This window comes from Pristiophorus japonicus, chromosome 11 (genome assembly GCF_044704955.1).
Source record: "Pristiophorus japonicus isolate sPriJap1 chromosome 11, sPriJap1.hap1, whole genome shotgun sequence".
Classification (NCBI taxonomy): Eukaryota; Metazoa; Chordata; class Chondrichthyes; family Pristiophoridae; genus Pristiophorus; species Pristiophorus japonicus.
This window is the reverse complement of record NC_091987.1, coordinates 37,721,811-37,737,263: the sequence shown is the minus strand read 5'-3', so window position 1 is coordinate 37,737,263 and position 15,453 is coordinate 37,721,811. Positions and strand designations below refer to the sequence as shown.

Here is a 15,453-nt window from a genome sequence, read left to right as displayed (position 1 = left end):
TTCTTTCCAAATACTCTTTGTTGTGATATCAGTTCACAATAACATTGTGCAGCTTCTGACATGTCGCTTCAAGGTAGGATGAATAAACACATTTCAAAATATTGCTATTCATCAGAAACATGATATTCTTAAGTGGCTACTTATACTTAAACCTATGATTATGGTTCGAGCTCGCCTTGTCTTACAGGCATTAATTTGATTCTTTTAACCAATGTTTTAAATAAATTCTTCCCATGTAATGGGAAACTGCTAGAGGCCTGAAAGTCTGGAGTCAGTGTTCATTTTTATGGGATGTATTGAAGTACGTCTCCCCACTTTTCAAGTTTTCTGTTTTTTCTTAATCTGGTTGACTTTTTGGCCACAGCAGAGAGTTGGCAGGCATAACAATCCATTTCCAATACCCCATCAGTGCCTCCTGTGGTCAGCCTTGTCTGCCCCTCCTACTTTCTCTCCCCTTCTGAGAAATGCTGCAGCATCTACTTGGTGCCTCCCCACTCAATGTGGGTGGCCAGCATCCATCCTTGGTGAGTACCACATAGTGTTGGCATAGTGCTACTGCACAGCTCAGATTCAGCTGTTTAAACTCACTACTCACATTTCAAGCAATAGGATCATTAGCAAGTTTTTGTCATGACATTGCCAGACCATTTACTATCATTGAAACATCTGTGAACTTATGTGGAAGCAAGTCATCCTCATTTGCGGGACTGCCGATGATCATGTATGACTTTACAATGGCACCATTCAGCCAGCAAAGAACTCACTTCAGGAGTGGAAGCAAGTCTTCCTCGATTCCGAGGGACTGCCCATGATGATGATGATGATGATACTATAATGACATTGGTATACCTATGCATTGCGCACAATAGCTCTTGGAGTGTTACGTATTGTCTATTAGCTGATAGTTTGCAACAACCAAGTACAAACCCGTATTTGGGTACCAGTTCGACAGTCAATGCTTCAAGCTATGCATTTATAAAATGGACCCAGAATAAAAGAATCCACTGAGTCTACTGTATAAAGATCAACTCCTTTGCAAGCATCTGTCTCCAAGTTGCAGTATCTCTGCAAGACTTCCTTCTGTACACTACTAAGCAGGAGTGATTTGACAAAAGGCACTGCCAGCATGGAGGTGATTGTCTCCCAGTGGCATTACAGTTTTTATATATAAATTTACTCAAGTTATCAAGAGATATTGAGCTAAGGCAGGTAAATGGAGTTGAGGTGGAAATCAGCCATGAGCAAATTGAATGGCAGAGCAGGCTCAAATGGCTGAATGGCATACTCCTGTTCCTATGTCCAACAAGAGGCATTTATATCGCCTCTTTAATGTAAAAACATCCCAAGGTGCTTCAGTCTATAATGCCATGACAACAGAGGGCTATCTGTATGAGAATACATGCTCAAACATCAAAATCCTTCAGCGTGGCTTCTGAGGTTGGAAACAGTTGCTGGGATAATTTAAAATAACATCCTTTTTGCACTTTATTGAATATAAGTGTCACAGAACTTGCAGTGAACTTGGAAGGCGGCATTAGTTAACTAAGCAATGCTGCAGCTTCTGAGAAACGCTTTTTCTATCTATGTTGCAATGATCACCCGAGCAGTAAATTCCATAAAAAGCACTTAAATGTGAAAATGGCAGTCAAGCTTCAAACAAAAAAGTAAGTTACACTCAGCTTTTGCACGGCACCAGCTACAAACCTAATAATTATTATACTAAAGGTTAACTGAATGCTTTTTCATATAACAACCTAGATTGGAAATGATCAATTAAAGTTGTTATTTTTTACTAAAAGATCTACATGCAAAAGCATCACAAAAAGAGCTGAAAATTAACATTAAACTATCTTTGTTGAAATGGACTACTATTAAATTGAGCTCCATGAACGATACATAATTTTGTCTCTTACCTGCTAGCATAATGTTCAATTCGTGAATGGGTATCATCATGTGACAACTGAGGGGATGAGGCAGGTCTGCAATTGAGAAAAAGGCCTGTTGCTTACAGGTGTAACAATGGACAAAACATTAAAGTGAAAGAGTGCCAGATTTATCACCAATTTACCAACGCCATTTGCATATAATTATCTGAGCATTTTGTAACACTAGATGAAGCTTCCTATGGCTACAATCTCGTAAATGATGACTAGACACCAATTCCATTGTGATGCCCATCTCTGCATGGTCTATTTAACTGTGATAGGTAAGTACAGTGACTTATACTTATTTAGCTCTGTTGCATTGCCCCAAATGGGCAAGATCTGGGGCAAGTATGCTATAGTGAATATGAAAAACCATATAATTCACTCTATTCCTAGTATATTTAAATTAAATATAAACTTTGCCACGGGTAATTTTCTACATTTATCATGCTCTGCTTTTAATGTTTTTTAATGTGCATGTCTGTTGCTGGTGTTTCTGAAAACCACGTAAAATAATACAGCAAAACTCGATTCCCTTCATGCGCATCAAATGGTGCTAAACTGTACATCCAAGCACGTTTGATTGAAGAAAACCTATTGCCAACAGTACACAGGCAATAGAAACATTTCTATCACTATAAATAACTGATAAATGTCAAGGGATTTTAACTGGAGTGCTGCTGATACCAAAGGAAAAGTCCATTTCCAACAGTTCACAGGTTCAAACATACAATCATTTAACATTCTACTTCAGAGATTGGAATTAATAGTTTGAGACAGGCAGTTTGGAGTTATAAAAAGATGATAACTGTACATATTTAAATGGAATTCTTTAAAATTAAAGCATACCACACTATTAACTCTCTGGAGAAGTTACTGTTAATTATTTAAAAAATAATTTTAGTATACTTCTAATCTATTTATTCCCAGCTCTCTCTCTCTGTCTCGATCAGCCTGAGTAAATAACACAATTGAGAGTTTATTACCAGGGGCTGTCTAGAAAATGCAATCAGGTGGGCATGCACAGACTGCTGTAGTCTGCTCAATCTACCCAGGCAGAGTAAGGAGGGCTGCTCTGCCTAAAAATATTCAATTATTCTTTTACAAAATATTGTAACATAATTGGCATGCTGTTGGTGGCATAATCACAATCATAGAATAATACAGCACAGAAGGAGGCCATTCAGCCCATAATTGGATATATTCAAGAGGGAGCCACCTCAGCCCTTACGGCCAAAGGGATCAAGGGGTATGGAGAGAAAGCAGGAAAGGGGTACTGAGGTGAATGATCAGCCATAATCTTACTGAATGTTGGTGCAGGCTCGAAGGGCCGAATGGCCTACTCCTGCACCTATTTTTTATGTTTCTATGTTTCTATTCCTGTGTCAGCTCTTTGAAAGAGCTATCCAATTAGTCCCACTCCCCTGTCCTTTCCCCATAGCCATGTAACTTTTTCCCCTTCAAGTATTTATCCAATTCCCTTTTGAAAGTTATTATTGAATCTGTTTCCACCATCCTTTCAGGCATTCCACATCATAACAACTCTCTATGTTAAACAAAATTCTCCTTATCTCGCCTCTGGCTCTTTTGAAAATTACCTTAAATCTGTGTCCTCTGGTTACTGACCCCTTCTGCCACTAGAAACAGTTTCTCTTTATTTATTCTGTCAAAACCGTTCATGATTTTGAACACCTCTATTAAATCTCTCCTTAACCTTCTCTGCTCTAAGGAGAACAACCCCAGCTTCTCGAGTCTCTCCATGTAACTGAAGTCCTGCATCCCTGGTAACATTCTAGTAAATCACCCTCTCTAACTCCTTGACATCCTTCCTAAAGTGTGGTGCCCAGAATTGGACACAGTAGACAACATAAGGGAAAAATGTTTTCACACAAGTGGTTAGCATTTGGAATGCACTTCCTGATAGGGTGGTGGAACAGATTCAACAATAACCTTCAAAGGGGAATTCGATAAATACTTGAAGGAGAAATACATTGCAGGGCTCTAGGGAAAGAGCAGGGGAGTCGGACTAAATGGATTGCTCTTCGAAAGAGCTGACGCAAACTCGATGGGTCTTCTGTGCTGCATTTATTCTGTGATTCTATATATGATGTGCTGAATATATGCAATTGTGTGTGTGGGCCTGTGCAGGGACAAACATGGAAGAGCTGCCATCCAGTCAGAGCTCATCCCGGGAAGCTGAGACACTGATTATTCAAGTTAAGGTTTAGGAAATTTGAGGCCATAAATAACAATTTTCGGGTACACTGAAAGCTCCATTATCTGTACTCCTGTTCTCTATCATCTCTATTCTCCAGCAGAAGAAAGCCTTTCAAGAAACAGTCATTGCACAATTTATTTTATTATGTATCATATTTATCTTCATTCACGTGCTTAGTGTATTGCTATACTATAAGACTATACTTTGGGGACTCTCAGTTATCCATCCATTTCCACTATTCATCTGATGAAGGAAGAAGGATCCCCTCCATTTGGGGGATAATTAATGTTAAATATGCATAAGGTCATCAATATTTCACTTCCCACATCTAACCAGGAGATAAAACTCGTGCAGTCGCAAACTATCGCTGGGAACTTTCTATGGGGCTTCTCTTGATTTGCAGCCATAACTTCGGGTGAAATCGTATTTGTGTGCGTAAAAGGGAGTTTCTGCTGAATTTCCAGGGATGCTAGTGATGGCAGTGTAGGATACTTGCCTATTTCTGACACCCACAGTCAGTGTGAATCACTAAGCAAAGATCCCTCTTTTTTGTACGAACAAATATTGATCAGCAGCGCAAAATGGGTGGCGTCGCATCAGACGATATTTCGTTTCATCCACTTCGATGGATCTGAATATCAGACAGGGAGCCTAACAGGCGGCCATTTTGCACTGCCAACCATCCAAGACAAATTTCTACCCCTGACCTAAGAAGAGTACAAAATATTGCACCTTTATGATTTTATTTTCCTTCTTCACACAACTCATCCAGCGGCCTCTCTGACTAAAATTCCCAATTTAGTGCCAATTAGTGCTGAATTAAGGGCAATTTTGAGTTGTGTGGCTGTGCCCCGAGGAACTGGATTGAGGTGGTCTAAAGTCATTTCATGTGAAATACCTACAACTGGCAGACAGAAGAGACGTAGACACCATCATTTCCAACTGGAGTTGAACCAAAGTCTGAGGTGAAAGCATTTAATCTAATGCACCACCCAGTCCTCAGGATGGAAATTATTTTAAGCAGTTTATATTACAGTTTTATTATATTAAAGATAAGATAAAAGTTGACATTTGTGACATTTTACCTTTTGAAAAGTTTCAGAAATTAGCCCAATCATGTTCACAATACAACTTTTTATACCAAAGTAAAGTCAAGCAAAAGGCATCCTTGGGAGTTGGAACATAAAGAACACTGGTTGCAATCATATATATTTTTTTTCTTTATAAAAGAAAAATAAATAAAGCAAAATGCAGATGTGTACATCAGCAGAAGTACTCACTCATAATCTACTGGCCAGAAGTTGATCAGAGTAACAGGACTGCAAGACAAAAATATGGAGATGAAGAGGCAGCTGGAACTCAGGCAAAATGCATCAAGCACAAAATAAGGGTAAAAAAACAGCAAAAAACTGCAATGTGAATGACCATGGAAGCAATAAAAAGAAACAATGTGTAATGTATGTGCATGCTGTCATGCAATTGCTCTGCAATAGTTATATGTAAAAAAGAAACTATTGAGAAATATATCTTTCAATGATGTTAAAAGTCATAAATTTAAGATAAGAGCAAAACTGACTGTCTATATTATATTGCCCTCCTCTGCACAATGTCCTCCTCGCCATACCTAAAAGCACTGACCCTTGCTGGGGTTCCATTCTGTGGGCACCAGCAGCTCTACATTACCTTGCTAAAGTAACCATCCTTCATGTGTCGACCCAGACAATGAGTGCTGGCAGGTATTTATCAATCAGGGCATCACAGCTGAGTTGGCTTCTGTCCTCATTCAACGTCCGCACGGGTGCACTTTCCAGTAGGGGTCACCAGAGAGCCAGCAGGTGAGAGCGTCCCGGGGGATTTTCCCTTCCGCAGCCCAGGACCTTGGAGGCAAAGTGGTGTGCCTCACTGCTGCTCACTCAGATCTGCCAACTCGGGACAGAACTGGGAGAGAATATCGGACTATTCTGATCTGTGTGGCTAACTACCACATTGTGTTAGTGCATTTATCCACTGAAACTTAAGGAGAATGACAGTGCTCTTATTTGTAAATATAAATAGATGTATTTATGGCCAAAATATCTCAAAGATCAAAAGTTGCCGTGTGCCATTTTAGGCCTCATTATCAGCATTGTTGGTTTAATACTCCCAGACAAGTGGAATCCATTCCACTTTCTAATTCAGCTCTTTAGGTTAATGTGCCCCCCAACCGCAGCCCCCCCCCCCCCCCACCACACCGGCTCCCCCTGCAGAATGACCCTATGTATGTGATACCTGTGAAACTGTGCCTCGATTCAAATTATCGGCATCTCCCCACTGCTGAGAACGTATGGAATGTTGTTCATTTTTCACACATTCGGTATTCATGAAATGCCATGTGGATGTGACAAGAGATATTTACCACATAACAGCAGAGGTCATAGCATGCCCAATAGAAGCTCAACTACCATACAGGCCAAGGGTCATTCAACAAAATCACATAAGCTCATGCAAATTTTTTGCCTGCACAATGCCTGTCAACATTACATGGTTAACAGTGAATGAAAAACACACTTTTTAAACAATAAAATCATTAGTAACAAAAAGATAATCTGGAATAATAGGTTACTGGATGGGTGGTGTGCTTTTTGCACTTAGATGATCTTGGATAAGTATCTATGCTCTCGATTTGCAGCATTATGATTTAGATTTTACTTTGGCCGCATGTTAACTAACAATGTGAGTGCTGTCTGGTGCATAGTTATCACACAAAAGCAAACAGCAGCACAAATTGTTTCATACGCCTGCACAGTCCAAGAGGCATTTCTTTGAAACTCCGTGATGTACATGAGTATCAGTGCAAGGGTTAAAGCTGCGGCATCTTTCTTTGATGGTCTATAGAGCCCAATTTCAAAACCATCTACAATATGTCATACAAAACCTTTCCCAGAGCCAATTTCTGCCCCTTTGTAATAATCCCAGCAGTATCATTGACATTTACATTCTGCAGATGACAATATCATTGCAAAATGGTGCATCGTTTGCTGCCTATCTGCTCCCATCCCCCAGGGTACAGGGAAAGAAAAATACTCTGCTCCAAATTCTCTTTTCTTTCCACAAAAACAGTGCAAAGCAAATATGTGGCAGAGCGAATGCATGCATGATAAGGAATTTAATCATTTTACAGTACAAAATGGGTAGGGCTGAATTAAAGAGATATTGCAGGTTTGACAACCATAACTTCATAACTTACTTCAAGTCACAAATTACATTTTATAATTAGGGGTTTACAACCTATCAAGAGAATGATTTTCTTATGGCGGCTGTCAGTAATGAATTTCAGTGACTATTTAGGTTTGAAGTTAGAAACGACCGCTGTCGATATTAGTTTATGAACATTCAATGCGTTTGTGTGGCGTTCCTCTGTCTGCAATTTGAAAGGGGAGATGTTAACCCGTTCAAATTAAATCAGCTAACACCTCCTTTAAAATAACAGATAGAAGAACCTCACACAGTTGAATGCCATTCATCCGTTAATATCTCCAAAAGTAATTTCCGGCCTCCTCTCATTATCTTTAGCAATTTATACCCAATCAGGAGAATGCCCCCCATGGACTGCACTCCAAGAGGTCATGCCTGGTAATGGAACTGAGGCTGATTTCCATAAAGTCTGCTGAGCTGGACTTTCAGCTTGGACTTCTTCAGTCGGCAGGTCCATAAACAGTAAAACCTGTCTACAACATCATCATCAACAACCAATGGCAGGGTAGCCTTTGCTGTTCTTCGTGTACAGGTAGCCTCCATATACCTTCAACTTGGAGTCTTTCATTTACTTACTTTCCCATTACCCACTCCAATTTTCTTCCTTCCTCCATTGCTGAAGGTGCTGATTCAAGCTAGGTACCTTGTTCAAGTGTCCATTCTTCGTGTGGAAACCGAGGTAGTGGGTTTCAGCAAGCAATTTGATAGTGGGGGGACACGACAGCCAGGCCCAACCCTAACCACACCCAACATCCACACACATTGCACCGAGATATTGGATAGTAATCAGGAATTGAAATCCTTCCTGATTTTTCCATCAACAACACTGAGTTCAATAAAGCAGCTGACTAAAGTTCCACCTCGGGTCAGCTGACTCAGGACAGACCATGGACTCAACCTATGACCCTTCTTGCTTGTATGACCCTTCTTGCTTGTATGGCTCAGTTAATTTACTACCATACTATTCATTTACTGCTGTGATGAGATGAGACCCAACTTCCTTTTCTGGCTCCCATGTTAGCTGACATTGTTAACGGTTCTCTCTCCTCAGGTAATGTCCCCCTCTCCCTCAAATTTGCAGTCACCACCCCTCTCAAAAAACCAACCCTCGATCCCTCCATCCTTGCAAACTACCACCCCATCTCCAACCTCCCTTTCCTCTCCAAAGTCCTTGAACGTGTTGTCGCCTTCCAAATCCATGTGTGAATCCCTCCAATCCGGTTTCTGCACCTACCACAGTACCGTAACGGTTCTCATCAAATGACATCCTTTGTGACTGTGACAAAGGCCAACTATCCCTCCTCATCCTTTTTGACTTGTCTGCAGCCTTTGACATGGTTGACCACTCTACCCTTCTCGAACCCCTCTCCACTGTCGTCCAGCTGGATGGGGCTGCACTTGCCAGGTTCCATTCTGTTCTATCTAATCGTAGCTAGAGAATTACCTGCAACGGCTTCTCTTCCCGCCCCCACATCGTTATCTCTGGTGTTCCCCAAGGATCTATCCTTGGACCCCTCCTATTTCTCATCTACATGCTGCCCCTAGGCGCCATCATCTGGAAACACAGCGTCAGTTTCCACATGTACGCTGATGACACCCATCTCTAACTCACCACCACCACCTCTCTCAATTCCTCCACAATCTCTAAATTGTTAGACTGCTTGTCCAGCATCCAGTTCTGGATGAACAGAAATTTTCTCTAATTAAATATTGGGAAGACTGAAACCATTGTCTTTGGTTCACACCACAAACTACATTCCCTAGCCACCGACTCCATCCCTCTCCCCAGCATTTGTCTGAAACGGAACCCGACTGTTCGCAACCTAGGTGTCATATATGATCCTGAAATTAGCTTTCGAAAACATATCCGCAGCAAAACTAAGACCGCCTACTTCCACCTCTGTAACATCGCCCGTCTCCGCCCTGGCCTCAGCTCATCCGCTGCTGAAGTCCTCATCCATGCCTTTGTTACCTCTAGGCTTGACTATTCCAATACATTCCTGGCTGGCCTCCCACATTCTACTCTACGTAAACTAGAGGTGATCCAAAACTTGACTGCCCATGTCCTAACTCGCACCAAGTCCCGCTCACCTATCACCCCTGTGCTCTCTAACCTACATTGGCTTCCGGTTAAGCAATGCCTCGATTTCAAAATTCTCATTATTTTGAAATTCCTCTATGGCCTCCCTATCTCTGTAATCTCCTCCAGCCCCACAAACCCTCAAGATGTCTGCGCTCCTCTAATTCTGCCCTCCTGAGTATCCCTGATTGTAATCGTTCCACCATTGGTGGCCATGCCTTCTGTTGCCTAGGCCCCAAGTTCTGGAACTCCCTGCTTAAATCTCTCCGCCTCTCTTTAGTCCTTCAAGATGCTCCTTAAAACACTTCTTTGACCAAGCTCTTGGTCACTTGCGCCAATTTCTACTTATGTGGCTCGGTGTCAAATTTTTATCGCACAATGCTCCTGTGAAGTGCCTTGGGATGTTTCACTACATTAAAGGCACTATATAAATACAATTTGTTGTTGTTGTTGTGATTAGACAGTCAAAATATAATATTGCAATGAGTTACATCCACCCTTTCCTCTGTATGTTTTGTTCACATTCATTGTATGTGTTACCTGCAGTCAGACACTTGTTTGATCCAAGAATGAGAGAGAAGTAATTTCCAATATGAATTAACTAAGAAGGTTAGACAAAAAGTTTACCACAGTTTGTATCAATTGTAAACCTTGAAAAAACAGTACCACATTAAGAAAAAAAAATCAGGCTCTCTTATGGTGCAGTGCAGTTTTAACATACTGCACCAGGGATTTCCCAATCCTTTTGATGTTTCGGCTCATTCTTCCCCAGATGACTTCTGATCTCTCGCCAGAAGCTTCTTCACCTCGGAACTTTTCTCCCTTCTTTGAAAAGCCTCCTATAAAGCTAGCTCAGCAACTGTGATTTCAGCCCCTCCTTTATCCTCACCATCTCCTGTTGTTAGCCTCCTTGCTCCCTTGTAAAGCCGTCAGATATGTTCTTCTACATGAGGAGCACCAGATAAATGTAAGTTGTTGTTGTTGTTGCTCATGTTGCTAAACTATTAATCTTGGTCAAATGTTGGATCATAAGAACATAAGAATTAGGAACAGGAGTAGGCCATCTAGCCCCTCGAGTCTGCTCCGCCATTCAAAAAGATCATGGCTGATCTGGCCGTGGACTCAGCTCCACTTACCCGCCCGCTTCCCATAACCCTTAATTCCCTTATTGGTTAAAAATCTATCTATCTGTGATTTGAATACATTCAATGAGCTAGCCTCAACTGCTTCCTTGGGCAGAGAATTCCACAGATTCACAACCCTCTGGGAGAAGAAATTCCTTCTCAACTCGGTTTTAAATTGGCTCCCCCGTATTTTCAGGCTGTGCCCCCTAGTTCTAGTCTCCCCGACCAGTGGAAACAACCACTCTGCCTCTATCTTGTCTCTCCCTTTCATTATTTTAAATGTTTCTATAAGATCACCCCTCATCCTTCTGAACTCCAACGAGTAAAGACCCAGTCTACTCAATCTATCATCAGAAGGTAACCCCCTCATCTCTGGAATCAGCCTAGTGAATCGTCTCTGTACCCCCTCCAAAGCTAATATATCTTTCCTTAAGTAAGGTGACCAAAACTGCACGCAGTACTCCAGGTGCGGCCTCACCCTGTACAGTTGCAGCAGGACCTCCCTGCTTTTGTACTCCATCCCTCTCGCAATGAAGGCCAACATTCCATTCGCCTTCCTGATTACCTGCTGCACCTGCAAACTAACTTTTTGGGATTCATGCACAAGGACCCCCAGATCCCTCTGCACCGCAGCATGTTGTAATTTCTCCCCATTCAAATAATATTCCTTTTTACTGTTTTTTTTTTCCCCAAGGTGGATGACCTCACATTTTCCGACATTGTATTCCATCTGCCAAACCTTAGCCCATTCGCTTCACCTATCTAAATCTCTTTGCAGCCTCTCTGTGTCCTCTACACAACCCGCTTTCCCACTAATCTTTGTGTCATCTGCAAAGTTTGTTACACTACACTCTGTCCCCTCTTCCAGGTCATCTATGTATATTGTAAACAGTTGTGGTCCCAGCACCGATCCCTGTGGCAGACCGCTAACCACCGATTTCCAACCCGAAAAGGACCCATTTATCCCGACTCTCTGCTTTCTGTTAGCCAGCCAATTCTCGATCCATGCTAATACATTTCTTCTGACTCCGCGTACCTTTATCTTCTGCAGTAACCTTTTGTGTGGCACCTTATCGAATGCCTTTTGGAAATCTAAATACACCACATCCATCGGTACACCTCTATCCACCATGCTCGTTATATCCTCAAAGAATTCCAGTAAATTAGTTAAACATGATTTCTCCTTCATGAATCCATGTTGCGTCTGCTTGATTGCACTATTCCTATCTAGATGCCCCGCTATTTCTTCCTTAATGATAGTTTCAAGCATTTTCCCCACTACAGATGTTAAACTAACCAGCCTATAGTTACCTGCCTTTTGTCTGCCCCCTTTTTTAAACAGAGGCGTTACATTAGCTGCTTTCCAATCCGCTGGTACCTCCCCAGAGTCCAGAGAATGTTGGTAGATTATAACAAATGCATTTGCTATAACTTCCGCCATCTCTTTTAATCAACGAGATGCCCACATTGCCATAATGGCTGAACCAGGAGTAATTAAATTAATGACATTGTGAAAGTATGTCAGGGCATCCGAGTTAACAGCAGAAATTAAAACTTACAAGAACTAAAACCAAAAAAGTATATGCCACGAAAACACAGGGCACAAGGAACTGTAGGCTAATGGATTAATTACATTCCCAGTACAGCAGTATATGAAATAAAAAGTCATGAGAAAAGGCTGTCAAGAAAAGCAATGATTTTGAATGTCACCCGAATCTAGCAATTTAAGTACTCCGATCTCAGAACAATGAATATCACTGAGAGGTTCCACTGGCATTTCACCAAAGTAAAATCATTGTAATGTGTGTTGAGGCTTTAATAAGATGGCATGCTTTGTGGTCTTTCAACAATATTTCATGAAGTCCAAACTTGAGGTAAAGTTCAAATACTATGATTATTTTTGTAATGTCTTTTCCTCAATGTTGGTTGCTTAATATTTGTAGCTGCCCTAAGTCCTATAAGTGTAAAGGAATGATTCGCTGTCTCTGCTAACTTAAGTGAAAAAGTCAGCAAGGCCAACAATTGATTTTATTCGTCTCAACTTTTCATAAAGGTTGGCAAAGAAAGGACTCACTCCTATAATTACAGTGTTCCTTTTCTAGCACCTCTTAGAAATGCACTTTGAAAACCATAACATAAAGTCATACCACCCTACCCGTTTCAATTCCTGCTAATATTTGTCATGGGCTATTTTATCCGTACAACTTTAACTGCAGTAGTTTGTTTACCAATGGCCCCATTTCCAAGTGAGATTGTGCACCGAGGAACACTGGGACCCAATAATATGTCTTTGAAGATCTAGATATCCAAACTTATCAAGAGGAATTAATTCATATAATGGACGCACCTTCCTGATAATGAGAAAATATTTAAAACATCGGCCATTGTAATCTTTTTCAGCTGCTGATACTAATGATGACTAAAGGCAACAAAATGATAGGGCAAATAGGCAAAGGGATATGGTTCCTTTGGCTTGAGGGATAGTAAAAATAAAATCAGGTAGAATCCATATTTGGCTGAACTTAGACTTGTCCAGACAACCATTTTGGTTCAGCCACTCATCCCTAACCCCAACCTTTCTGTAAATGCAACTCATCATCCTTGGAATGCTTTCAATGAAAAAATATTTCTCCTTAAAACCTTCAATATTAATTTGTTTTGATCCACAAGATAAATTCATGCAGCAATGCAACAAAACAGCGGGGTCATATTCATTTACCACCGAGTGGACCTTGTATTGGTGCAAATAACAGGTCAAGGTAAGATCACAGAAAAACATTGCAGCGTTATGGAACTAATAAGTGTCCCACACAATACTTACGTTTCTAAGTTATCCCCCTCCAGAACCGTCTGCACTGGCAGATATCCCATCCGGGGATGTTTTGCGAAGTACCTCTTTGTTCGGAACTTGTTTTTTAATACCTTGGCGAAATCCCGGACATCTTCTCCTGAAGTTGTCTGAAGGAAATATAACTGTAAATTATATTCTGCAATACCTTCAGCTGGATGTTGTAATTTGTGTTTTGCACACAGCATTAAAAAATCTCTTGCAATGAAATTTTGAACTTATTTTATGGTAGGACAGAGTAATTTCAGTTAACATTTTTGTTTATGTATTTCAGATTAGCAAAATTAAACAAAGGAAATATTAGCTGTATCTTTGTGCCCCATTACACTACAGAGTTGCTTCTGATATGAACATCAATGGAAGCAACCTGGTAGTATAAATGACCCGTGCTCTTGCTCAATGTGGTGCTGAAACTTTTCTTGGGCAGGGGTTTCACTGGATGACAGAAAGTTAAATAGCTCCCACCAGAGCACTTGGCATCAATTCTGCCACCTTGGGTCTAGTTGGGTGGGTTTTTCTGACCGTGTATACAAAGAATGTCCAACATATGGCTCCAGGACCAGATCTGGCCTGCGGAATTGTTTCACCCAACAGTGGATAATCAAGGGTCTATAGGGAGGGAAGAACTTAATACAATCACTATCACTAATGAAGTAGTACTAGGTAAAATAATGGGACTAAAGGCAGACAAGTCCTCTGGACCTGATGCCTTAACTCCTATGGTCTTAAGAGAAATGGCTGCAGAGATAGTGGATGCATTGGTTGTAATCTACCAAAATTCCCTTGATTCTGGGGCGGTCCCGGCAGATTGGAAAACCACAAATGTAATGCTCCTATTTAAAAAAGGAGGAAGACAAAAAGCAGGAAACTATAGACAGTTAGCCCAACATCTGTCGTTGGGAAAATGCCGGAGTCCATTATTAAGGAAGCAGTAGCGGGACATTTGGAAAAGCATGATTCAATCAAGCAGAGTCGGCATGGTTTTATGAAAGGGAAATCATGTTTGACAAATTTGCTGGAGTTCTTTGAGGATGTAACGAGCAGGGTGGACAAGGGGGAACGAGTGGTTATGGTGTATTTGGATTTCCAGAAGGCATTCGATAAGGTGCCACATAAGAAGTTACAGCATAAGATAAAAGCTCACGGGGTTGGGGGTAATATATTAGCATGGATAGAGGATTGGCTAACTAACAGAAAACAGAGAGTCGGGATAAATGAGTCATTTTCTAGTTGGCAAACGGTAACTAATGGGGTGCCGCAGGGATCGGTACTGAGTCCTCAACTATTTACAATCTATATTAATGACTTGGATGAAGGGACCGAGTGTAATGTAGCCAAATTTGCAGATGATACAAAGATGGGTGGGAAAGCAAATTGTGAGGAGGACACAAAAAATCTGCAAAGGAATATAGACAAGCTAAGTGAGTGGGCAAAACTTTGGCAGATGGAGTATAATGTGAGAAAACGTGAGGTTATCCACTTGGCAGAAATAATAGAAAAGCAAATTATAATTTAAATGGAGAACAATTGCAAAGTGCTGCAGTACAGAGAGACCTAGGGGTCCTTGTGCATGAAACACAAAAAGTTAGTATGCGGGTACAGCAAGTAATCAGGAAGGCAAATGGAATGTTGGCCTTTATTGCAAGGGGGATAGAATATAAAACCAGAGATATCCTGCCACAACTGTATAGGGTATTGGTGAGGCCACACCTGGCGTACTGCGTACAGTTTTGGTCTCCGTATTTAAGGAAGGATATATTTGCATTGGAGGATGTTCAGAGAAGGTTCACTAGGTTGATGCCGGAGATGAGACTTATGAAGATAGATTGAGTCGGTTGGGTCTATACTCATTGGAATTCAGAAGAATGAGAGGTGATCTTATTGAAACTTATGATAATGATGGGGCTCGACAAGGTGGATGCAGAGAGGATATTTCCACTCATAGGGGAAACTAAAACTATGGGACATAGTTTCAGAATAAGAGTGCGCCCATTTAAAACTGAGATGAGGAGAAATTTCTTCTC

The 15,453-nt window shown here is 41.1% G+C and overlaps 1 protein-coding gene across 13 annotated transcripts in view; it reads right to left on the bottom strand.

Annotated features, from left to right (window-relative positions):
* Positions 1-15,453, bottom strand: part of dmd (dystrophin) — a 2,299,423-nt gene that overhangs the window by 81,754 nt on the left and 2,202,216 nt on the right. For all 13 annotated transcript variants that reach the window (XM_070893344.1, XM_070893337.1, XM_070893339.1 and 10 more), the window contains 3 exons: positions 13,403-13,539; positions 5,424-5,462; positions 1,914-1,979 (listed from right to left, as the gene is read on the bottom strand). In XM_070893344.1, the coding sequence (XP_070749445.1) occupies positions 1,914-1,979; positions 5,424-5,462; positions 13,403-13,539 (242 nt within the window). The remainder of the gene's footprint in view (positions 1-1,913; positions 1,980-5,423; positions 5,463-13,402; positions 13,540-15,453) is intronic.